This window comes from Canis lupus, chromosome 21 (assembly GCF_011100685.1).
Source record: "Canis lupus familiaris isolate Mischka breed German Shepherd chromosome 21, alternate assembly UU_Cfam_GSD_1.0, whole genome shotgun sequence".
In the NCBI taxonomy this organism is placed as follows: Eukaryota; Metazoa; Chordata; class Mammalia; order Carnivora; family Canidae; genus Canis; species Canis lupus.
The window spans coordinates 10,951,495-10,977,835 of record NC_049242.1 but is presented as its reverse complement, the minus strand read 5'-3'; the positions used below and the strand labels follow the sequence as shown (position 1 = coordinate 10,977,835).

The 26,341-nt window shown below is 35.8% G+C and overlaps 1 protein-coding gene across 1 annotated transcript in view; it reads left to right on the top strand.

Annotated features, from left to right (window-relative positions):
• Positions 1 to 26,341, top strand: part of TYR (tyrosinase) — a 100,618-nt gene that overhangs the window by 7,063 nt on the left and 67,214 nt on the right. The window contains 1 exon segment of the mRNA NM_001002941.1: positions 3,491 to 3,707. Coding sequence (NP_001002941.1) covers positions 3,491 to 3,707 — 217 coding nt within the window.

The following is a 26,341-nucleotide window of genomic DNA, read 5'->3' as shown; positions in this document are numbered from 1 at the left end:
AATTATTATTATATCTTTTATGATATATAAATGTTCATTAGTACAACAATGGATATTCAACCAGTGTTATAGAGTCAGAGTTAAAAACAATTTGGTGACCTGTATTAAATAATAGTATAAGAGCTGTCATTATTATTTTTTAAAGATTTATTTAAAGAGAGAGAGTGTCAGCAGGATGGAGGCAGGGAAGGAGAGAGAGAATCCCAAACAGACTCCCCACTGGGCATGGAGCTCAGTTCCACTACACTGAGATCTTGACCTGAGCCAAAATCAAGAGTCAGACACTCAATCCACTGACTCACCCAGGTACCTCAAATAGCTGTCATTATTAAACACTCTATACCTGAAACTATATATAAGTGCTTTGCATATGTTAAATTATTTGATCCTTCATAAAAAGTTGTTATAATCTCTATGTACAGATGAAAACCTTAATACTTCAGTAATTTGCCTAAGGTCATGTAGCTAATAATAGTCAACACCAGAAATCACATCTGACTGTAATCTCCATGATCCTAAGCATAGTGCTAACAATTTCTCCTCCCTGACTCCCCTTCTGTATCAAATATAAACATGATGACTTGGGACTAAGTTTTTCAAGTGATTTCTGGAACCACGTAGATTTCCTCCTTGTTACTAATATGTCCAGTCATCTGAACAGTTAGTCACTTGGCAGTTGGCATTTCAGCAAAAATAGTTCCATTCAAACCTCTCTAATTTAAACGAGTCTGCGGTAGGAGTTTTTGAGGCAATAGAATCTTTTGAAAATATCCTGAGATGGTTTATTATTCCAACAGGAATGAAAGTGATTTTTGTTTATGTACCTGCTGTGACATCTAGTTAATCATAATGATAAAGGAATCCAATATATTATATTCAATGCAAAAGCTAGGTTAGCTTTATTCAACCATTGCTAAGCCATTTATAGGCAGTAATAAATGTAGTGGATATATACATTTGGAATCTGGATTATATATTAACGTTCTAGCTCTGGCTCTCAGCACCATATGACCTTAGACGAGTTACCCAACAGATCTACTTCTCATATATGTGAGGATAAAAGGATTGAGGAATGTCATGGAGTATGAAGAAATCTGGAAACTGACATTTGCTGGATGAAACACTATGCTACTTCCTATTACTATTTTTTATTAATATAATAGATGTGAATTATACATTACTATGTTATATATTATATTTTTATTATATCCTATTATATTTAATATGATTTCATATTACAGTTGAGAAAATTGAGACTTAGCAAGTCTAAATGACATGCTCATTGACATATTGCTAGTAAGTAGCAGAGCCAGAACTGATGCCTGCACCTACCTGAATTTGGTGTCCAACTCTTTTCCAACACACATTGCTTCAATTCATAAGTGATATCTTGGTGACCCCAAATTAAAAGGTTCTCTAAGTGTCTCTCATTGAACACAGTAGCAGCCATTCCTGGGTTGCACGGTTCATTCAGTCCCATCTCATGATAATTTGATTTGCTTTTACATTTCTCTAGAGTGCAAACTCAATAGAGAGGAGACTGATAAGATTGTCTTGATTTTTTTTAACTGTGGTGCAAACAAGTGACCAGGAAAGCTTTTCACTTTTAAAATATTGTTCCATGTGCCTTGCCTGTTGTCCATAAAAATATTAATCATAATACCAGGTTTTAGATGCTACTAACCTTTTGTATTCTCCCCTACTCAAACTGTGTGTCTTCCTCATTAAAATAGGAATAAAGTCATGGAAACCTACAAGGTGGTTATGTGAAATCTTAAAAATGTATACAGAGATGCCTTCCTCATGGTCTGAAATAGATTAGGGCTTCAATATCTGTTTATTAACAATGATATATTTAAAAATATATCTTCTAGGGCAGAGGTTGGTACCAATATAACAGGATGAGTTAAAAAGGGTATTTAACACGTTTGTAGTTGAAGATTCATTGGTTCAACCACTGATTTGTTTATTCAGCCATTAATTATTTATTGAGCCTCTATTCTAGATCTGTGAACAACAACAACAACAATAATAATGAAAGTTGTCCTCATGGAGATCACATTTTCTAAGGGAGATCATATTTTCTGATATTGATTGTTTAAGAAGGGAGTCTAAAGTAAATGAAGTCTGCATTTGGCAAGAATAATCTTATCTACTCAGGGGCTCAGGCCTCCTATGGAAGTATGTGCCTGTTATGAACAGTTAGTTATGGCAGGGTGGTTCTGCACTTTTTGTTTTTGAATCAGGATTGATATTTTACTCCTTGTTCATTGCTCTCACTGAATCTAAGGCATTGATGATTTTAAGATGAATTAATTTATATAGCACTGAGACAAATTAAAAATGTGCCTATTAAATTATGGTGTGATATTTTTATTTTATATTTATTGAAAGAACTCCTTTTGACTTAGTTAGTGAAAGTTTTTATCATAGTTTATTCTTCTGCCTACATATAAATGAAACTATAAGCAAAATAATCCAGTGAAGAATTCCTAAAAATTCTTCATATTTAGAGTCAGATCCTTTTGAATTACTCTCAAAGTCAGAGTTGACAGTGTCTGTTTTTTCTAAAATATTGCCTTGGCCTTGAAGATGAGGTCAGATGTCAGATCCATGGCCAGGAGTGAATATGCCTAGGCATGAACAAAATCATGGAGTGGAGAAGCACAAGTCATGCTCAGAGAATGGTAGCCAATCTAACCTTAGCAGTCAGATCTCATAATTTCTGAACAAACTGAATGATTCCCAGACTCAAGCTATATTCTGGAAATACAATTGACAAGATTGGCTACTGATTTCAATGCAAAAGACATAAAAGAGTAAAATACAAATGAAAACTCACCAGTTTCTGGCTTAAAAAAATGGTGATTCGTGGGTTTGAGCTGCAGGACAGTTGGTATGATAGGAAATATATGGAGGTGAACAGATTTGGGGGTTTTAAACATGACATTTGGGATGCATGTGAGATAAGATTGAAATAGGAAGTCAGAGATGGATATACAGGTTTAGAGTTCGGAGAAGTAGTTTTGAACTAGAGATAGGAATTAGGGAGTTCTCACCACGTAGTTGGCATGCAAACCACGAAACTTGTGAGAGCCAAAAGAGAAGATACAGAGGGAAAAAAGAGATGACACAGACATAAACTTGGGATCAGGGCTAGCTTCATGGGCATACAGCCAGTGAAGTCATACTATGGATGTTTAACAGATGTTTGTCAGATTAATTTTCTCATCAAATAAACATTTGACACAATTATATAGAGTGGTTATTTGATCCTTTGTAACCGTAAGGCCTAGGGAATTTAACCTTCAGTAGATGCAAGACAAGAATTCTGTTCTAGATTTTAATCTTTCACTGCTTATTCTGCAACCCTCAGATGGATGCTTCCTTCAATTTCCTTTAAAATATGAACCTATTAGTGATTGCTTCGCTTTCCCCCCTTTGACGTGGAGGTGGCCACAACTCCTTTAACATAAAGGTTTTTGTGTAGATCGTCTGCACCCGACTGGAGGAGTACAACAGCCGACAGGCTTTATGCGATGGAACTCCAGAGGGACCGTTACTGCGCAATCCTGGGAACCATGACAAAGCCAGGACCCCAAGACTCCCCTCCTCTGCTGATGTGGAATTCTGCCTGAGTCTAACCCAGTATGAATCGGATTCCATGGATAAAGCTGCCAATTTCAGCTTTAGAAATACACTGGAAGGTAACCCCCCCGACCTTTATACTCATTTAAAATTTCTTCTGTTTTTCTGAACTCCTGTTTATAATCTCTTATTTAAAAATCCCAGATATGTTTAAGAATTCAAAATTTTCTGAGTAAGGACAAGTGACCTATATGTCTCTAGGGCCAGTAATCCTCACAGAGTCTGAGCAGCACCCCATAATCCAACACATACAACTCTTCAGAAGAGTTCAGCAGAAGGTATGAGACCCACTGTCGCAATAAAGACAAATAAATGGCAGCCTAATGGTAAGGTCAGCTTTTTCCACTAATAGAATATTGGTCCCAAACAAAACATTTTCAAACTGTTTTGTATTTTGGAATTACAGATAAAAGACTGTGGATCTATCATACTTTTCAACTTTTAGTATTTTACCCAGTTTAAAATACTCTGAGCACTAGCCTCTTTCAGGTAAGTCCATTCTCTTACCTAGGCTAAGAGAGGCTCTGTGTCAGGTTAGGTCGCCATATCATTATCCCTCAAGATTTCTGTAAGTTGTCAGAGATTCCTTCTCAGAAGCTCTTCTAGGTCCTACTTTTCCTACAAAGTTCCAGTTCTTTTTTTAAAAAAAAAAAAGGGGGGGATTTTATTTATTTATTCATGAGAGAGAGAGAAGGAGAGGCAGAGACATAAGCAGAGAGAGCAGAGAGCCTGATGTGGGACTTGATCCTGGGACCCCAGGATCACACCCTGAGCCAAAGGCAGGGGCTCAACCGCTAAGCCACCCAAGAATCCCCAAAGCTTCAGTCCTACTTGCTCTTTCCTTCAGTACTTGTGATTTCTCTGCTCAATGCTGTCTTAGTCATTAAACCTGCTTTTCTCACTTCAATGTGCATTATGGAAACACACTACAAACAAACCAGCCAAGAACATTCACTAAAGTCACAGATTTGATAGGAAGTTTGGGAAGACAGAGGACTAACTTGCTGCAATGCCAACAACTCAACATTTAATGCTAAACTGCCTCCTGCAAATCTCTCTGATACCCTACCGTGTAGACAAAGCTTTCTCTCATTTCTTTCTTCTTTTTTGTTTTGTTTTCTTGTCATTGTGGTTGTTGTTTTATCATCTAACTTCTGTTGCTTAACTATACAGAGTAGTTTTACTGTCTCTTTCACATCCCTAGCCTTTGGGCTGCTCTCCTTGAGAAGCAATTTAAACAAGGATTATATTACCTATATTACCCTAAAGAGTAATTCTGCTTCTAGCCATTTAAATTTATGTTTGTCTTCTGAAAGTAACATTAATGATTAACATTTTCCAGCTAATCACTATGTCAGACACTATCTCACTTAATTCTTACAACCATCCTCTGAGAAAGATAGCATCATTATTTTGAGTTTCAAGACAGAAAACAGGACTAGAGATATTATATAGTTTGGCTATAATCATTCATTCAGCAAGTGACAGAACTAAACCTGTTCTGAGAGTTGTCAAGTGCCAAAACCCAAGAGTCCTTTCCATTGTGTTCTGATGACCCGGAGTGAGTTGAATTTCCTGAGGGTAAACAATAAATATATCAAACTGGACCTTCAATAATATAATATAAGAAGACAATGCATGGTGCCAGGAGTCTCAGAGCCTGTATGCTGAGCCAAAGGCGCACGCACAAATTGGCAGTCAACATCTGGGAGGATTGAGTGTTCCATTGGACTCTGCAGAAGTTAACAGCAGGACTCCAAATTCTGACTTAATGAAACTGCAAAGTTGGGTCTCATCCTTAAGGAAACGGAAGTGTTTTATAGGTTTTTAAGGCAGATTTCCTAGCCATGAGAAAGCATGAATTTTGTTATGAAGGAACATGGGCTGGTCACAGAAATAAGGTAAGGGAGCCACACTTTTCTGGGCCTCAAGTTGAAAAAAGAAAGTGGCTTGAGCTGTGTCAACTCAGCCAGTGGTTTCCAAATGAGTTTCTAATGCACAGAGATGAATGGAGTATATTAGAATTATCACAAATAATTAGCTGCTACCAATAAATTATGGTTGTGGATTATTATTTTCTTATTATTCTCATTCACACATAGTCTAGTATGCTTTCTTGAGGATAAGAAAAAAAGCAGATCCTAGCACATTATCAGTACATGATAGGGTTCAATAAGTTCTTGATAATTGAATACATAAATAAAACCTAATATACTTCAAATTATACCTAACCTACCACTTAGCTGATTTATCCCTGTTGTACGTTGCCAACATACTGGTGGGAAAATCTTAGCAAACATTGATCTGAGCTGTCAAATAGGACTTTCCCTGATCGGGGGCACATTTTTTTTTACTCTTTAAGCTTTTTTTTTAGAAATAATTTTAAGCCTACAGAAAAATTAAAACAATAAAACAATGCAAAAGACAAACATACACTCAGATTCATTTACATTATATCTGGTTTGCTATCTCTCTCTTCCAAATTGAACCATATGAGGTTGAGTTGTATGGATCAGAACCCTTTAAGCCCTGGTATGTTGGTGTACTTTTTCTTAAAGTATGCATATTCTCATACGTAACCAGAGACCAGTTATTAACTTCAGTAAATTCTATATTGATATAAAGCTTTATTTTTTTATTATTTATTTTTTTTAAGATTTTATTTTTATTTATTCATGAGAGACACAGAGCGAGAGAGAGAGAGAGGCAGAGACACAGGCAGAGGGAGAAGCAGGCCCCATGCAGGGAGCCCAATGTGGGACTCGATCCCAGGACTCCAGGATCACGCCCCGGGCTGCAGGCAGCGCTAAACTGCTGCACCACCGGGGCTTCCCTAAAGCTTTATTTTAATGTAATATTTCTATTTTATTTTTTCAATATACCTAATAATATATTTTATAGCATTTTTTCCCTCCATGACAGGGTCAAGTCTAGGGGCAGATAACATTTAGTTGCCATGTCTTGTTAGCTTTCTTTCATCTGAAATATTTTTACAGACCCTCTTTTTTCTTCTTTATTGAGATTGACATTTTGGGGGATATACAGCCTCTCCCACCATTTTTAAATAAAATTTTCTTTTTTTTGAGTTTGTCTGATATTTCCTCAGTATTGGATCCAGGTAATGTCTTCTTAGCCAGAATTCTACATAGGTGACTTTGGGTCTTTCTCAGAGCGTATGCCTTTGGGAGGCACAGAACAACCATCTGTCTCACATTGATGATGTTAATTTCATCATCTGCTCCAGGTATGGTCCAATTTCCTCACTCCGTAATTACTTATTTTCTCTCTTTCAAAATAATAAATTGACTACATAGAAACTTTTAAAAATACTATGTGAATATCCTACTTTATCCTGCTGTGGCCATTCATTGGTGGTCAAAAATCATGAATTTCCAACGTCAGCACTCCCTTTACATTTATTTGCCAACACACAAGATTCTACTATTAGAAGAACCTTTCTTCCTTCCTTCCTTCCTTCCTTCTTTCCTTCCTTCCTTCCTTCCTTCCTTCCTTCCTTCCTTCCTTCCTTCCCTCCTTCTTCTTTCTTTTCCTATTTATAGTATCAATTAAAGACTTTCAGTTCTTTCAATGTATATAATTCTTTAAGGTGTGTGATTACCTTAGTGCTTAGATAGTCTCAGATTTCATCGATGGGCACCCCTTCAAGCTGGCTCTCATATCTCTGTTTCACATCCCCAGTATTAATATTATTATTTTGGCATTTACTCTTTCTGGTGTAACAAAATATTCCATAGTCACCTTGTACCTGCAGTGGTTCAGACCTAGAATCAGTCATATTTCTCCAGAAACAATGACTCCTTTCTGTGGCAAAGGATAGTAGAAGCAAAGATCTGGGAGCAAGTCTTGCTCGCTGGACACATTTCCAAACCAGAATAGGTTGGGATGTGGGATGTGTTGGCCTACAAGGAGTGTTCAAAAGAGTATAGCTGTAGGGAGTGCGGGATGGGAGAAGCAGGAGCAAAGGCAACTACTGCATTCTGCTCTCTCAATAAACACAGGTGGAATGGAATGGTCAGTTTTAATTGAATCTCACAGTTATTTCTGCCCTTTGATTCTTCCTAGCCTTGTGAGAGATATGTAATATATGTCCCATTGAACAAATTCTCACAGCCAATCTTGGGATGGACGAGCTGCTGTGTTTTTGTCTGCTGAAGTTATTTATGTAACCTTAGCTTTCCTCTTAGATTCAAATGCTGAAATAAATATTGAAAATGTGCCACTTGTGAATTGTATAAAACAGACTTATGTTCTTAGATAAAGAAAAGAAAAATATGTATGCAATATAAAATGTAGTTCTGATTTGGCTAAATAGTTGGTCCTCATGCAGTGTGGGCTATTGGATTCAAAGAAGAATCTTCTCAGGTCCAAATCTCTGACTGTCCACAGTGTCTTGTACTTCACTGTTTATCATAGTGTTAATGCAAAATTAGCAGTGGCATGTGCGTTGGGGGCTGAGGGAGGACTGCCAGTTTAGTGAAGTGATTGAAAACAATCAAACTGACTAGAAGTTGATCCAAATTCCACCACTTCCTAGATATATCACATTGAATAAGTTAGTGCATTTCTAGGCCTTAGTTTCCTAATCTTTAAAGTATGGATAAGAATAGTAACTTATGGTGATTGTGTAAAGATTAAAGGGTATAATACATGTAAGGAACTTACAACAATTCTTCAATAAATGGTGGCTATAATTATGTTAAACTGGGATTAGTTGTTGACCACTAAGTTACCACTCATAAATTTTTCTGACAATTAGCTTAGAAACAAGTGTAGACTGACTCCTGCCAAAATAGGTCATGATGGGCTAGGTATAGTTGAAAAATAGAGAGGGGGGAAGGATGGAAAAAAATATTAAGATAGACTCAGAGGTAGATAGCATTTCTGGACATAACTAGCTTTTTAGAGGGAGTTCCCAAAAACAAGGAGACAAGAGAAAAGGCAGTTCCTGTTACCCCAAAAGGGAAAAAGGTGCAAGAACAAGGAACAATTCTAATTTAAAGTTGTATTCATGACCCCAAGCATGGTGCAAATTAGGATCATGGACCTTACAGCTGACAGACACTTCTCCATGTGTTCACTGCAGCCTCTTGGACTGTGCTGAGATGCCACTTGACAATATCTCTGTGGCCATTCAAGGACAGGGACTAACCTACCTCACAAGGGAGAACAAAAAGCTCCAAGTTGAGAAAAAAAAAAAAAAAGCTTAGTTCTATTCAATTTAAAGAGTCCTCTATGATTCTGGTACTACAGGAAATTATGGATGTCCAAAGATGTGTTAAGATGAGAGTTACAGTTTCTGACCATCCAATGAGGAAATGCCATACAGGCACACGGGGAAAATATAATATGATAGGCAATATAAGATGAGATAGGACCCAAAGATAAACCAGATATTTCCCAAGAAGGTGAAAATAGAACTGGATCTTGAAATGTCAGTAATTTCTCACTAAGAAGGAAAGAGGAAAGGCATTTCCAGCAGAGGGAACAACATACACAGTGGAACAGAGGTGTGAAATTAGTTACCAAAAAGATAAAAGGATGTGAATGGCTAGGATACTAAGTTTGCAGTGGGAGATAAGAAGAGGAATAAAGAGTTTAAAATATATCATGTATACCCCTGTATCTCAAACTGCTCTAGAGGGGAAGAAAAAATTATGGGCCCCTAAAAATATGCCCACTGTTGTCTAGGGAATTAAGAAACTAAAGTTTGTTCTATGTAATTGTCTTTCATAGATTCCCTGTAAAAGAGAGATATTTGAAAATCCAGTATTTCAAAACAATGATACAATGTTTTTATCATCAAGAATATGTCTACATACTTTGTTTTATGAAACATTACTATAAACAGTGTGAGTCAGGAGAGGCTAGAAGGGAGTTGATATGATCCTCTCTATATGCTATCAAGGTATGAAGCTTACAGCCTTAGCAGAATGTGGAAAGATTAATTAGGGTGCAATTGAGGGGCAATAGATGGTGAGGGCTTATTTCCAGGTAGGGAGACTGAGATGCAGATGAGTTGATTGGAGTACAGCAACTTTTGTATTTTCGAGGGTATAGAAGATCAGGGGCTTTTGGTAACCAAATGTGAGACAGACAGGTGAGCAATACACTGAGGATGGTTCTAAAACGTCTCCCACAGATTTCTCATGATTGGTCTTTGCTTGGTCCTCTTAAGCTATACACCATTAAAAATCTAAATCTAGTTTATCTTCATATGATGGCTCTTCTAAAACAACTGCTATTATAATTCTCCAGAACTTTTCTTTCCAGCAGCTCTTCAACACTTTCCATTTTATTGCGACTGCTAAACATGTCACTAGGAAGTAGCTCACTTCTCCATTTGCTAGGATTTCTTGAGGAGCAGTTCAAGAAAAAAAAAAAAGTTCTGGGATTTAATGAAAGAAAATGGAAGTTTTGAAATTTTGATAGCAGTGTGCATATTTGAAGAAAAAAGCCAGCAGCCAGTCAACGTTGAAGTCTCAAAGAATGAACGAGTTTTCAGTCTTTGTGCTTGAGAAAGGGACTTCATTAGGATATCCCGAAATGATCATACAAACTCAATAACTAAATTCCATGGAGGCTAACTGTGTAACTCTTAATACTAAAAAGATTATTTCAGCGGTGTAGGACATTCTAGTGATGGGAAGTCTCCAGTCCTCTCCTGCACATCTTTACCCATTCTGAGGGAATGAGAAAGCTGAACAGCTTGGTATAGATTGGTGCCTACTGAGTCAGAACAGAGATGAAATGTTTTGAGAAGCTCAGAACAAGAAAACTTTTCCAAACCTGGATTACTTAACTCCTCAGAATTCCCACCTCGCCAACCTTGTTGGTATTCAGATCAGGCAATGTTCCTGATCATAATAATAACAATAAAAATCTCTGTGTGCCAGACGTTCTGACTTCTCACATGTTGTATTATTTAATCCTGACAACGCTCCTATGGTATTTAATATTTACTGATCAAACTAAAGCACCATCTTAAGTAGTTATTTCAGTCTAGAAAACAATGTTTCTTCTTCCAGTTGAATGAGATGGTTCAACTCACTTGACTCAAAGGATAACCTACTTTCTCTCCACTCCAAGTTCTCAGTGAAATGAGAACCCTTCTTATAACATGTAGGGAATTCAAACAGGTATCCTATGTATTTCTTTCCAAGTGAGCTTGCTTTGAATGTGCTTCTTTAATCAAGATATAACATTATCTTTTTAAAAGTCTGAAATAAAATAAGGACTGCTCTAATATGGAGAAGGCTTTAAGGATATATACGTATGTTTAAGAGATCTAGGGCAGAAGATTCGCTCGAGGTAGAGTCAATACTTACGAACTAGGTTCACAAAATACACGTCAAGCATAATTTTTATATGTGAAATGCATGTTAATTCTTAATCAGTGCCTTATTTCCCAAAGCAGAAAGGTGGCAAGATCAGAATACATTTTTATCTGGCCGTTAGAAACTCTCTAGCCAGGATGAAGTGATTACCTGATAGAACTATGACTGTTTGAACATTACAGGGCATTTTGATTTTTGTGGAAACAGATTTCTTTAGACTCAGTGATATTGTTCAGACATTTGGATAGTAGAAATTCGTGGTTTTATTTTATTTTTTTTTCAGGAAAAAAGCACCTTAAAAACAGAATAGTTTAGATTTGGGGGATATCATTACTTGATATATAAACTTTTTGGCAACAATGTGATAATGATATAGCTTGAGATCTCTCTGTAAAAAAAAAAATCAAAAACAAAATTGGCATCTGGGTCCTCATATATTTATACATTTTAAATGATTCTTCTGTTTCTACCCTCTACAATTAGTTGTAATGCTGTGTAAATTGTCCTTGCCAAATGTGAATATTGGGAAAGTAAAGAAATTTATTTAAGGCATGTGTCATCTTTGCTATGAATTAAGAGGTGCTGGTATTATGTACCATCTTGGTAAGCTGCACTATCATGGAAAGTTAAACTGGAGAAAGAGAAGAAATTTCCAGATTTCTATAAAGTGGATTGAAACACTGATTTTGAAGACATATAGAAATATATTTGAATATTGGTTTTAACATTATGAGCATGCTTCATTTTAAAAATTTATTTAATAATGACCTGTTCTGGGTATTGCAAGAATATACACATACCTTTCCCCTACTATATACACAGGAAGTGTTTCCTTTTCCCTATTTCCCTCCTTGTAATTTTCAATAGTCATCCCAACTTCCCTTATAATTTAATCAGGTTATTAGTCCTCATGATATGTATTTCTTCATAAGAAATAAATTATTTCTTCATAATTTGTTTATTATTTCATGATTTGAATTCACTACCGTCAAAATGGCTGTTTTCTTATTTTCCAGTTAAGGTCAATGAAAACCTATAAGGAGGAAAATAATAATGCATCTGTTCTAAGTATAGAGTCAGGCATTAGACATGGAAATTTCACTTCCTTGGGACAAATCTTGAAAATGTCAGTATGCATTGGTAATAAACACTGCAAAGAAAAAGCAGAATTCTATTTCTATACATTTGTTTATTTAACAAATATGAGTTGAGGGACTTCAGATACTAAATACAAAGTAACCATGTCCCATGCAAGACTGCTATGTGATCTTTTACAGTGGTTAATCTGAAGTATTTTGGTTTCAATATCTATTTACAACTCTTACAAAATATGGCGAAATCCAATAAGATTTTGTTTATGTGGGTTATATCTATAGCTACTTGCTGTTTTTAAAAGTAAAACTAAAAATAATTGAAACTATTTGATTCATTAAAATAACAAAAATTATTCCTTACATGCATATAAATAACATAATTAAACATTTTCAAAAAAAATAGAAAGCAACATGGCACTGCTTTATATTTTTGCAAAAAAAAAAAAAGAAGACATCTGAATTCTTTTTTTTTTAAGATTTTATTTATTTATTCATGAGAGACAGAGAGAGAGAGAGAGAGAGAGGCAGAGACACAGGCAGAGGGAGAAGCAGGCTCCATGCAGGGAGCCCAATGTAGGACTCGATCTCGGGACCCCGGGATCATGCTCTGAGCCAAAGGCAGATGCTCAACCGCCAAGCCACCTAGGCATCCCAAGACATGGGGATTCTATGTCTACCTCTATACTCAATAGTATTATGATATGGTGTTTGTTTGAAAAACTTGAAGAAAACCCAGCCTCACACAGATATAAAATCAGATTAAGGAGAAGTGTTTTAAAAAATATTTTCTAATAATTGTGGGTCTTATCTTTTCTGTATGCCAAAACTCAACAAGTAGTAATTTAAAAGTTGAGTTGCACTGTCAAATCTGAAGCCATATAAATGAAGTTTTTGTATTGTTATATTAAAATCTTTTATATCTATCTTACATTATGAGTAGATTTTCCCCCATATTTATTTTGTAATATCAAGTACAGGTCATTTGCAAAATATTGGTTCACTGTGACTTGTAGATCTTTCAAATTTTGAAGTTATCTCATTATTTAATATCAAAGAGTCATATTCATTAATATCACCAAAAATCTCATCAAAAATGTCTTAAAGTACTGAGAATCTCTTGGGCTTATAGTGATGGAATCAAATTTTTTCAAAATTCTAATTTTTCCTTGAAAACAAATTTTATCATGGGCAAAAAATTATCATCAGGCTTTTTTAAAGATTTATTTATTTATTTGAGATAGAGTGTGCAGGGGGAGGGGCAGACGGAGAGAGAGAAAATCTCAAACAGACTCCACTCTGAGCACTGAGCTTGACGTGGGCTCGACATGAGGCTCAATCCAGGATCCTGAGATCGATTATGACCTAAGTTGAAACCAAGAGTCAGAGGCTTAACCAACTGAGCCACCTAGGTGACCCCATGAGTTGTTTTAAGTGACATGCTTTTTTAATATCAAGAAAATATCTGTCAAATGCCTAAGTCTGAATAACTATAATTTATTTCTCAGTTGTGCATTCAGGTATAAATGGATTCCATAAAAAGCCTGGTTATTTCAGTTCTCAATGCAAACAGCAGTGCTTTTCTTCTAGATAGCCATCATATTTCAGAAGACAGCAGAATTATCACATATGTAGGTCCCATTCTGGCTTCTCTGACCAAAGCCAGAGCAGAACTTTGGTCTCTGATACACTCTCAATCCTGCTTCTGTTATATGGCCTAGCACTAATCCCTCCACTCTGTGTGAGGATCCTAGAAGAAATCTTTGTGTAAAAATAATGGACTTTTTAGAAGATCAATATGTGGAAGAATGACAGTCAATATACTAATAAAAGTACATAGACTTCCACTTCTTGGAAGTGGAATAGATATACATTTCCCTATTCCCCTCTCTATGTACAACTAAAATCTCTGTATATTGCATATAGAACATAATAATATGAATGGTGAAAATAAGGCAGACTAGCTAGAGATCCTGGGACCTCTTGACATGGCAGGGAGTCACTTGTGCTTTCTTTTTGCCTCATATATCTAACATCTAGAGCTGAAGAATCCTGGAAATAGAGGTATATTTAAAAAAAAAATAAGAAACAAAAATTTGCTCTCTTTAAGCCAAAAAGAATAGAGAAGAACACTTTTAGGCAATAACCACTATATTCCATTCAAACACCGAAAATACAAAAGAAAAGAGAAAGAAAAAGGAAAAAGAAAGGAAAGAAAAGGAAATAGAAGGAAAAGAAGGAAAGGAAAGGAAAGAGGAAAGGAAAGGAAAGAAAGGAAAGGAAAGGAAAGGAAAGGAAAGGAAAGGAAAGGAAAGGAAAGGAAAGGAAAGGAAAGAGGAAAGGAAAAGGAAATTTTGTTGTAGAATCCCCAGCCATGCCAGTAAATGTTAGTTGGGTGACTAGACCTCCATTCTTATCAGACTAACAATGTGTCCCAATCTCCCACCTTCACGGTGTCAGAGAAGTCTAAGTAAGAAGCAGAGACTTCCATCCCAACCAGGCATAAGGAACCATTCCTGTTACCTCACATGGAGACCACACAGGGGACCTGGACTTCCACACCTACCTGGAAGTAAAAAGGTGACTCTCCTTCTCTGCTTGATTGGTGTCAAAGGAGACTTATGGAGAGGCAGGACCTCTACCACCCACCCAGTCAGTGATATTGAGGCCATCCAATCTGTGGTGTTAGGGGAGCCCAAGTGGGAAGCAGTAATGAGGCATTCCTACCTCTCATAGCCAGGAAGTATTAAGGCCTCCTGGAGAACAGGTCAAGTGCAGAACCTGGACTTCTATCCCCACCTAACAGTTATGAGGAAATGTTTTGTTTCCCCTTCCCTTGCTGGGGTTGAGTTAGAGAAAGCCAGTTAAAACAAATTTTAATAAGATCCAGAGTCTCAAAACATAAGACCCAAAATGTTTAGTTTTCAAACAAAAATCATCACAACAAGAAAATCTCATGCTTGAGTGAAGACGGCCATCAGTAGACAGCAACACTGAGATGACCCAGAGGGTCATCATAAATGAGTTATCCTACTAAGAATACATATCTAAAATATGTGTGTACCAAACAATGGAACTCCAAAATGTATGAAGCAAAAGCTGCTAAAACTGAAAGGAAAAACAGACAAGTCCACAATTATAGTTAGAGAATTTAATATCCCTTTCTCAAGAACTGATAAAACTTGTCAGAATATCTACAAGGATATAGAAGATCTTACAACATCATCAACCAAAGATCTGATGGACATTTATAGAACACTTCGCCCAACAACAAAAGAATAAACATTCTTTTTGAGTGCCCACAGAACATATACTCAGATAGAGCATATCCTAGACCATAAAACAAACCTCAGCAAATTTAAGAGAATTGAAATAATAAAGATTCTTTTCTTTTACCAAAATGGAACCAAACTAGAAATCAATAACATAAAGTTAACAGGAAAATATCATTAAAGAGAAAAAAGAATAGAAAGAAAACATCCAACATCCCTCATGCAAGGCTACTTCAATATGTGTCTTATACCTTGACTTTTACATAGGCAATATCTTGACTATAATATTATATTATAGTTTTTCAAGGTGATACCATTAGGAGGAATTGAATAAAAGGCACATGAAATCTCTCATTATTATTTTTTTAAAGATTTACTTACTTATTTACTTATTTATTTATTTTTTAAATTTTTTAAAAGATTTTATTATTTATTTATTCATGAGAGACAGAGAGAGAGAGAGAGAGAGAGAGAGAGAGAGAGAGGCAGAGACACAAGAGGGAGAAGCAGGCTCCATGCCAGGGCCTGAGGCAGGACTCGTCCCTGGGACTCCAGGATCGCGCTCTGGGCCAAAGGCAGGCGCTAAACCACTGAGCCACCCAGGAATCCCCTCCCATTATTATTTTTTATTATTGTATGTGAATCTACAGTTATCTCAAAATTAAAACTTTAACTTAAAAAGAACAAAACCAGGATACAAACAAACATATTTTAGGTCAATATTTGAAATTTACTTTTAAATAAATGGATGAGGTGAAAGATTCTAATGTTGAGTCTTTATTCGTCAAACAAGTGACAATACTTTTGTGTACAGACATTTATTCATTAATCAAGAGATGCAATTTGTAGCAATATCCAATATAATATTACAGTTCTTGATATGTGGGAAAGTAGGCTTAGGGTAAACATAATGTAGATTTTATTCTAAATGCCGTATTCCACAAATAGCTGTTATCACTTTCTTTCCTGCTAGTTTGAGATTAATAGAATTATATCACCCCAGAGAATAAAGTAATTGTCAATAACTCCTATACAATTCACTTGAATCTATAGATTGTTTACAGAGAATTTCCCTAAATATACATCATAGTTCTAGTAGACCAAGAACTACCTGCATCTCTAATTTTGAGAATACATCTAAAACATCTTTATTAATCTTAAGAACCATCCTTCTCAGATATCCTGGCTTTATTTCATTTATACAAACAGCATTAACATTTGCTTTTTATTTTACTCATACTTTATGGAGGAATGAGCTTCCATATAAATTCATAATAGCTACTGTTTATGTTATAGTAAAATAAGAACAAAAACATTTTAAGAGGCAATGGCCAAGTAGATTGCTAGTCTAGTTCACTGGTTAAGAAAGAAACTTGTTCCTATTTTTAAGTCTTGCAGTTGTCAAATTCTCAGGTTGAAGAAAAATGTAACTAGTTATATGTCATTAGCTTTGGGAATCTGACTATAGTCTAAATAATCTATGAAATAAGCAGTCTGTTTTTCCTTTAAAGAGATCTGTATACAGTAGAATAAATAGAAAAGTTGATCACTATACTAAAGTATTTGAGAAATATAGATGGCACATACCCTTTTTTAACATACCTTAGAATAAAGAATGAGAAGTTCTGCAACATAGAAAGCTGTTTTGATTAACTAGAAAAATTTGTGACTAATTTGACCACAAAACCCATTCATTACCATCACCTTATGTCTTTTATTTCTCCAAATATTCTTTTAAACTATTTTGGTTCATAAATTTCAAACACCTATATGGGAAAAATCTGGTCTAAATTTAAAGTGTTACATCTACAAATAATGGGATTTAACTCTGGTCTCCATCTTTTTAGAACAAATCAATTTCATGCCAAGCACTATGAATAATTATCCTTTCCTTCTCTACTGTTAATTTTAAGAGGATTGAGGTGATTATTTATCCTCAAACTATTTCAAGAAAATAGAAAAGGAAGGAAAACTTCCAAATTCATTCTATGAGGCCAGAATTACTCTGATATCAAAACCTGATGAAGACTCCACTGAAAAAGACAACGACAGGCCAATATCGCTGATGAACATGAGTGTAAAAATTCTCAGTGAAATACTAGTAAATCGAATCCAACAATACATTAAAAGAATCATTCGCCACAATCAAGTGGGATTTATTCCTGGGTGACAGAGTGGTTCAATATTCACAAATCAATCAATGTTATATACCACATTAATTAAAGAAAGGATAAGAACTATATGATGATTTCAATAGATGCAGAAAAAGCATTTGACAAAATACAACATCTGTTCATGATAAAAACCTTCAAGATAGGTTTAGAGGAAACATATCTTAGCATAATAAATGCCATATACAACCCTCGCCTGCAGGAGCCCAATATCTTCCTCAATGGGAAAAAACTGAGCTTTTCCACTAAGGTGAGGAAAAATATAGGGATATCTACCCTTACCATTGTTATTTAACATTGTACTGGAAGTTCTAATCATAGCAATCAGACAAAAAAAAAAAAAAAAAAAAGAAAGAAAAGAAAGAAAGAAGAAAGAAAGAAAGAAAGAAAGAAAGGAAAGAAAGAAAGAAAGAAAGAAAGAAAGAAAGAAAGAAAGAAAGAAAGAAAGAAAGAAAGAAAGAAAGAAAATGCATCTACATCTGGAAGGAAGAAACAAAACTTTCATATGATATTCTATTTAGAAAACCTGAAAAATTCCACCAAAGAAACTGCTAAAGTTGATACATAAATTCAGTAAAGTCAGAGAATACGAAATCAACATACAGAAATCTATTGCATTTCTATACACCAATAATGAAACAGCAGAAAGGGAAATTAAGAAAATAATCCCATTTACAACAGCATCAAAAACCAACAGATACCTAGGAATAAACCTAATCAAAGGGATAGACCTGTACTCTAAAAACTATACGACATTGATGAAAAAAATTCAAGAAAATGCAAAGAAATGGTAAGACATTCCATGTTTATGGGTTGGAAGAACAAATATTGTTAAAATATTTGTTTTGTTATTGTTAAAATGTCTATACTACTCTAAGCAATGTACACATTTAATGCAATCCTTATCAAGATACTAACAGCATTTTTCATAGAGCTAGAATGAATAATCCTAAAATTTGTATGGAACCACAAAAGGCCCCAAATAGCCAAAGCAACCTTGAAAAAGAAAAGAAAAGCTGGAGGCATCACAATTATGGACTTCAAGTTACATTACAAACCTGTAGTGAGTAATGGCACAAAAATAGACACATAGATCAGCAGAACAGAATGGAAAACCCAGAAAAGAACCCATAACTGTGGTCAATTAATTTTTGACGAAGCAGGAAAGAATACCCAGGGAAAAAGACAGACTCTTCAACAAATGGTGCTGAGGAAACTGGACAGCAAAGTGCAGAAGAGTAAAACTGGACCACTTTCTTACACCATTCATAAAAATAAATTCAAAATGGATTAAAGACCTAAATGTGAGACAGGAAGACATTAAAATCTTAGGGCAGAACACAGGCAACAACCTCTTTGATATCAGCTATAGGGACTTCTTACTAGATGTCTCCAAGACAAGGAAGACTAAAGCAAAACTAAACTATTGGGATTTCATTAAAAATAAAAATTTTCTTGGCTATCGGGGTGGCTCAGTGGTTGAGTGTCTGCCTTCAGCTCAAGTCATGATCTCGGGGTCTTGGGATTGAGTCCCGCATCAGGCTCCCAGCAGGGAGCCTGCTTCTCCCTCTGCCTATGTCTCAGCCTCTCTCTCTGCATCTCTCATGAGCAAATAAATAAAATATTTAAAAAATTAAAAGCTTCTACACAGAGAAGGAAAAAAACTAACAAAACTAAAAGATAACTTATTGAATGGGATATTTGTAAATGACATATCTGATTAAGGGCTAGTATCCAACATATATAAAGAACTTATAAAACTCCATGTCCCCAAAATAAAAAATCCAATCAAGAAATGAGCAGAAGACACAAATAGACATTTTTCAAAGAAGACATACGGATGGCCAATAGACATATGAAAAGGTACTCAACATCACTGATCATCCAGGAAATGCAGATCAAAACTACAATGAGCTATCACTTCACACTTGTCAGAAATGGCTAAAATCAAAACAAAAGAAAAAACAGATGTTGATGAGGATGTGGAGAAAACGAAACCCTCTTACATTGTAGGGAATGCTAACTGGTGCAGCCACTCTGGAAAACAGTATGGAGTTTCCTCAGAAAGTTAAAAATAGAACTACCCTACGATCCAACAATTGCACTAATAGATATTTACCCAAAGAATATAAAAATACTATTCAAAGGGATACATGTACCCCAATGTTTATAGAAGCGTATGTACAATAGCCAAACTATGGAAATAGCCCAAGCATCCATGAATTGATGAATGCATAAAGAAGACACACACACGCACACACACACAAACTGGAATGTTACTCAGCCATAAAAAAAGAATGAAATCTCATCATGGGCAACAATGTGGATAGAGCTACCATGTACTATGCAAAACAAAAATAAGTCAGTCAGAGAAAGATAAATACTATATGATTTCACTCATATGTGGAATTTAAGAAACAAAACAAATGAGCATGGGGTGAAAAAAAAAAGAGAGGAAAACCAAGAAATAGTTTCTTAACTATAGAGACCAACAGGATGATTACCAGAGGTAAGGTGGGTGGAGGATGGGTTAAATAGGTGATGGGAATTAAGGAGTGCACTTGTGATGAGCAGCAGGTGATGTATGGAAATGTTGAATCACTGAGTTGTACACTTGAAACTAATATTGTGCTGCATGTTAACTATCTGGAATTTAAATAAAAACTTTTTTTTAGAAGAGAGAGAAAATATCCCAAAGTGATTAGTTTATAGTAGAGCTTTAGCTGGGTCCAGGGGAAAGCATGCGAAATAGAAGATTGTTTACAATGCCAAGTATGTGTGAGATAAAAACTATCAAGGTCTGTAAAAAAATTCATTAAGGTTACTGTTTGTACAACTTTTGGGACACCATCCAATTTTTATTGTATTGTGCTCCACAGAAGGAAATTATAAAATATAATCTACATTGTACTCCCGGGACACCTGGCTGGCTCAGTCAGTCAGGCATCTCTTTTTTTTTTTTATTTTTTTTTTGGGGGGGGGAGTTTGATTTGCCAACATACAGTATAACACCCAGTGCTCATCCTGTCAAGTGCCCTCCTCAGTGCCTGTCACCCAGTCACCCCATCTCCTCACCCACCTCCCCTTCATCTGACTCTTGATTTCAGCTCAGCTGTGGGATTGAGCCCCATGTCAGGCTCTGTGCTCAGCTCAGCATCTGCTTCAGATTCTCTCCTTTTCCCTCCCCTTTTGCCTTTCTTGCCGCTCATGCTCTCTCTTTCTCTAAAATACATAAAATCTAAACAAACAAATAAACAAATGGTACTCCCTAGGGTTGTACCTTTTTATTATGCTATAAACTTATCCTTCCTTAAAAAATGAAAACTTAAAAAACTAATAGCTAACATTTATTGAGAGATTACTAAATATTAAGTACTTTAGTGAACAATTTCTCTACCTTTTATCAACCTTATTCTGAGTGGTAGGTTTTATTTATTATCCTCATTTCATGGATTAAAAAATTGTATGTCAGAAAAGCAAAGTCATCTGCTTATAACAATATAGATCATAAGTGACAGAGCTGGAATCCAAACTCAGTACTCCATTCTGAGCTCCTAATCTCAATGGGAAATGTTTAGACATTTGATAAGTATACCACCATCCTTGAAGAGGAATCCCTGGAGCTCAAGACATGAGACCTTGTAAGCTATTTACATTCACATAGCACAATTGTTTCATCTACAAAATGGAGATAATATTTCTGTACTATCTATATCTAAGTGTTCATGTGAGTATCAAATAAGAAACATTTGTTAAATGTGGAAAGCCTCTGCTACACTAGTATGAAGAAAATCTTTTTAAAGGTTTATTTATAATATTAGAATTCTGTTATCTTGTCAATGAGTTTAACCCAAACTATATTTACATTTTCTTTTTCATCCTATAGTACATTCAGAATCTTGTGACAGTGACCTTATAGTAGGTGATTTATCAATAGAAGCTTTGAAAGCTAATTAACTTGGAATTATCACTTTAGTGCTTAATTAAGTAGAAGAGAATATACTGACAAAAAGGATTAGTTTCATAGGCAGAAAAACTTGATATGTGGTAATTACTAAGGATAAGAAGCATCATGTATATGTACACCAAAAGCAACTATGGCTGTAAGTATTTCTTCCAAGATTCCACAAATCATTAGTTCTATAAAATATTGCTGAATTGGTCTATTTCTGTTTGTTAGGACTCACTTTAAAATATTGTAAGAAAGAAAACACAAATAATGTGACTTTAAAAAGACAGGGGCTTTTTTGTTTTTGTTTTTGTTTTTGTTTCTGTTTTTTTGTTTTTTGTTTTTGCTATTGTGAAACGATAACAGAGGTTCATAATCTGGGACTGGTAGTGCAACTCTACCATCCTCAACTCCCTTCTGTCTCTAAATCTTCATTCTAATGTCTTTACCTTAACCGGTGGGAAGAGCACAAAGTGGGAAGAGGAAAGCATGTCCATTTCCCTTTAAAGGCATAAGTTATAAGTGTTTCTCATCAAATCTGCTTTATCTCTATGGTCAAATAGACATATCCACACTAAAGAGAAACCAAAAAATGTAATCTCCCACTGGTGGCCATGTTCCTCATTATTTTTAGGATATTTATTATTAGGAAAAGGAAGAGAACTAGTACAGGTGAAAAATGATCAGTTTCTGTTACAAACACTTTCCCTAGAGTTTGTTGAAATAATTTCCTAGTGTTTGTTTTAGAATTAACATGAAGTATGTCTCCTACAGTGTTCTGTCTACTACGTTTCACATAAGACAACAGTAAATCTGTAGTGGTAAGTTAAGTAGCAAAATATTCTTTTTCTCCAGACCATTTGAGTTATTAAACTTGGAGAATTTTTTATTTTCTAAAGATTTTATTTTATTTATTCATGAAAGACACAGAGAGAGAGGCAGAGACATAGGCAGAAGGAGAAGCAGGTTCCATGCAAGGAGCCTGATGAGGAACTCAATCCTGGGACCGCAGGAGCATGCCCTGAGCCAAAGGCAGGTGCTCAACTACTGAGCCACCCAGGCATCCTAAACTTGGAGAATTTATTATAAATTTAGGAAATCAGAGTGACATGCTAGTATGTATGGGCTGAATATTTGTGTCCCTTCCAAACTAATATGTTGAAATCTTACCCCTCAATGTAATATATTAGAAGGTGAGCCTTTGGAATTTAATGAAGATTAGATGAGGTCATGAGAATGGAGCCCTCATGAATAGGATTAGTGTCCTTATAAGTGTCACAACAGAGCTTGCTTCCCCTCTCTCCTCTCTGCCATGTGAGAATATAATCAGAAGCCAGTAGTTTGCAAACTGGAAGAGGGCTTTCACCAGAACTTGGTGGCACCCTCATCTCAAATTATAGCCTCCAGATCCATTCAAAATAAATTTCTGTTGTTTATGAGCTACCCAGTCTATGATAGTTTGCTACAGTAGCCCACACTAAGACATAAGAGCATAACAGACCCCAAAATCTTAGTGGTCTAACCTAATAAAAATTGATCACTTGCTCACATTAAGTCCAGTTTGGATGTTAATAGTTGATGAGTGGCCCTTCATGTGGCTGTTTCAGTGACTATGCCTCAGATCTCTGATGGATTTTCTGCATGTTCCTGGGAGACAAGAGAAGAGGATGTTTGGGCTTGAAGAATATATGGGTCAAGCCTAGAAGAAGTCTACCTACCTTCTGACCATATTTCATTAGCTACGATTCATTCATAGGGCCACACCTAAATAGGAGGTTGGTGTGCATCTAGGGTTCAAAGAAATAGGTTTTGTGAAGACACTGAATAGATATGTTTTGCATCTTTCTGTTTGAGCCTTTTTAATTTTTTCCTCTCTAGGATTTAGTAATTGCTTGGGAGTTTTAGTTTTGGGTCCACATTGAAGCCTCAATTCTTCTTTTTTTTTTTTTTTGTATATATATTTTTATAGGAATTTGATTTGCCAACATATAGCATAACTTCCAGTGCTTATCCCGTCGAGTGCCCCCCTCAGTGCCCGTCACCCAGTCACCTCAACCTCCCACCCACCTCCCCTTCCACTACCCTTTGGTCATTTCCCAGAGTTAGGAGCCTCTCATGTTCTGTCACCCTCTCTGATATTTCCCACTCATTTTCTCTCCTTTCCCCTATAATCCCTTTCACTATTTTTTATATTCCCCAAATGAATGAAACCATATAATGTTTGTCCTTCTCCGATTGACTTACTTCCCTCAGCATAATACCCTCCAGTTCTATCCGCATTGAGCAAATGATGGGTATGTATGTCGTGTCTAATGGCTGAGTAATATTCCATTGTATATATAGACCACATCTTCTTTATCCATTCATTTTTTTGATGGACACCGAGGCTCCTCCCACAGTTTGGCTATTGTGGATATTGCTGCAAGAATACTTTATCCAGCAAGGCTTTCATTCAGAATAGGAGAGATAAAGAGTTTCCAAGATGGCAGAAACTGAAAGAATATGTGACCACCAAGCCAGCTCTGCAAGAAATATTAAGGGAGACTGTAAAAGAAAGAGGAAGCCCAAAGAAATAATCCACAAAAACAGGGGTTGAATAGGTATTACAATGACACTAAATACAAATCTTTCAATGAAGCCTCAATTCTTAATTTATCTGTTCTATTTGCCATTGCTTTCTTCCTCCCACCCCACCTTTCTACAATATTTTCCCATTTTGTCCCATTTTCCACCAAGCAGAAAAAGGTCATGAAATTCTGTTTTCTCCCATTATATACTCTTCTTTCCCAATAGCATCTTCCAAAATGTATCCTATGATTTATAGGTGAATAAGTATTCCTATTAACATTTTTTTTCAAATGAAGAATCATCTATCTCTTCTTTCCTAACATCTACTAATATCTCCTCCATGTAGAGCAACACCATAATTGTTTTTCATACAAACTGCTTGGATCTTTATATACAATTAATTATTCCATCAGAAGAATATTGAAAGAAGGGCCTGTTGAATAAAATCATGAAAGCCTGATTCAGAGCCATGATCCATCTCATGCAGTCATAAACCTAGGAACATTATGGGCATGTTCCAAAAAAATTTAGCTTACTTGATTTTAAAATTATGCTAGTAATTGGGGCTACATGTTTTAAAATGAGAAATAAGTATCCCATATTTATTTATTCAACAAACAAAGCATCTGCTGCATGTAGGCACTTTTCAGTACATGAGGAAATAGGGAATGTGGTACAGAACCTGCTCTCTTGGAATTTACAGTCTAATTAAGAATTGGACCATGAGGAGGTACCTGGGTGGCTCTGTCAGTTCAGAGTCTATCTTTGCCTCAGGTCATGATCCCAGGGTCCTGTGATGGAGCCCCACATTGGGCTCACTGCTCTACAGGGAGCCTAATTCTCCCTCTGCCTGCCATTTCCCTTGCTTGTGCTTGTTCTCTGTGTGTGTGTGTGTCAAATAAAAAAAATCTTAAAAAAAAAAAGAATTGGACCACGAATAAGTAAATATAATCCAAAGAAAATAAGAAGAGGGAAGTGTTATTAAATAGAAGGACCTAACCAAGCGTTTATTGTTAGAGAAACTCTGATTGAGGATCTGATATTCTTAAGGATGAGCTGGAGTAAGTCAGGTAAAATACAAAGAATGAGAAGGGAAAAATCACAAATTATTTTTAAAATCCTAACAAAATAGTCTTATAAATTCCCATAGAGTCCTTATAATTAATAACAACGGATGGTATCAATATAGTCCTACTTTATCAGTTCCTAAAAACTTTTCAGATCCATTATCTTAATTTCTCCTCTCAAAAGCTTTATACCATCTTTATCATTACACTTATTTTGGAAATGAGAGAACTGAGATTCAGAATAACTTGACAAGATCACATAGATATTAGGTAGCAAAACTGGATCATCAACAGGGGAGGTCATGTCCCCAAGTCTTTCAAAAAGAGAGACCAAGTTTTAGAGGAAACAGAGAGTAGAGGTTAAGAGTCAGACTGCCTGCATTATTTTTTTTTTTTTTCAGACTGCCTGCATTAAAATCCTGATATTGTCACTTACTAGCAGGATGATTCTTGTTAAATTTAACCTGTCTTTACTTGAAGTCCTTCATTTGCAAAGTGAGGATAATCACAATACTTATCTCCTGTGTTGTTATAAAGGTTACATGATAATTATAAATAACTTAGAACACTCTTTGTAATGGGAAAATTTTATTAAATTAAAAAGTCATTGATTTGCATGCTGATGCATGGTCTTATTTTCTAGCTCCACGTACAAACCAAAATTTAAACAATGGAGTAGACTAGTATTTTAGATTGCCAATTGACAAAACTTATTCCAGAAAAGTATCAGACCTAAACTGAGTTGACATCCAAAGTGTAACAGCATGATAGTACTTTCTACTTAAAATGACTTTTATTTTTTTATAAGAGAGATCTTTTCTTTTTTAAATATTTTATTTATTTATTTTTAAAAGATTTAATTTATTTATTCATGAGAGATACAGTGAGAGAGAGCCAGAGACACAGGTAGGGGTCGAAGTAGGCTCCCCACAAGGAGCCCAATATGAGACTCGATCCCATACCCCGGGATCATGCCATGAGCTGAAGGCAGACGCTCAACCGCTGAGCCACCCAGGCATCCCTAAAGATTTTATCTATTTATTAATGAGAGACACAGAGAGAGGCAGAGACATAGGCAGAGGGAGAAGCAGGCTCCCCCTGGGGAGCCTGATGAGGGACTGGATCCTGGGGTCCTGGGAACACAGCCTGCACTGAAGGCAGATGCTCAAACACTGAGCCACACTGGTACCCCCTTAAATGACCTTTAAAATCAACCTTTG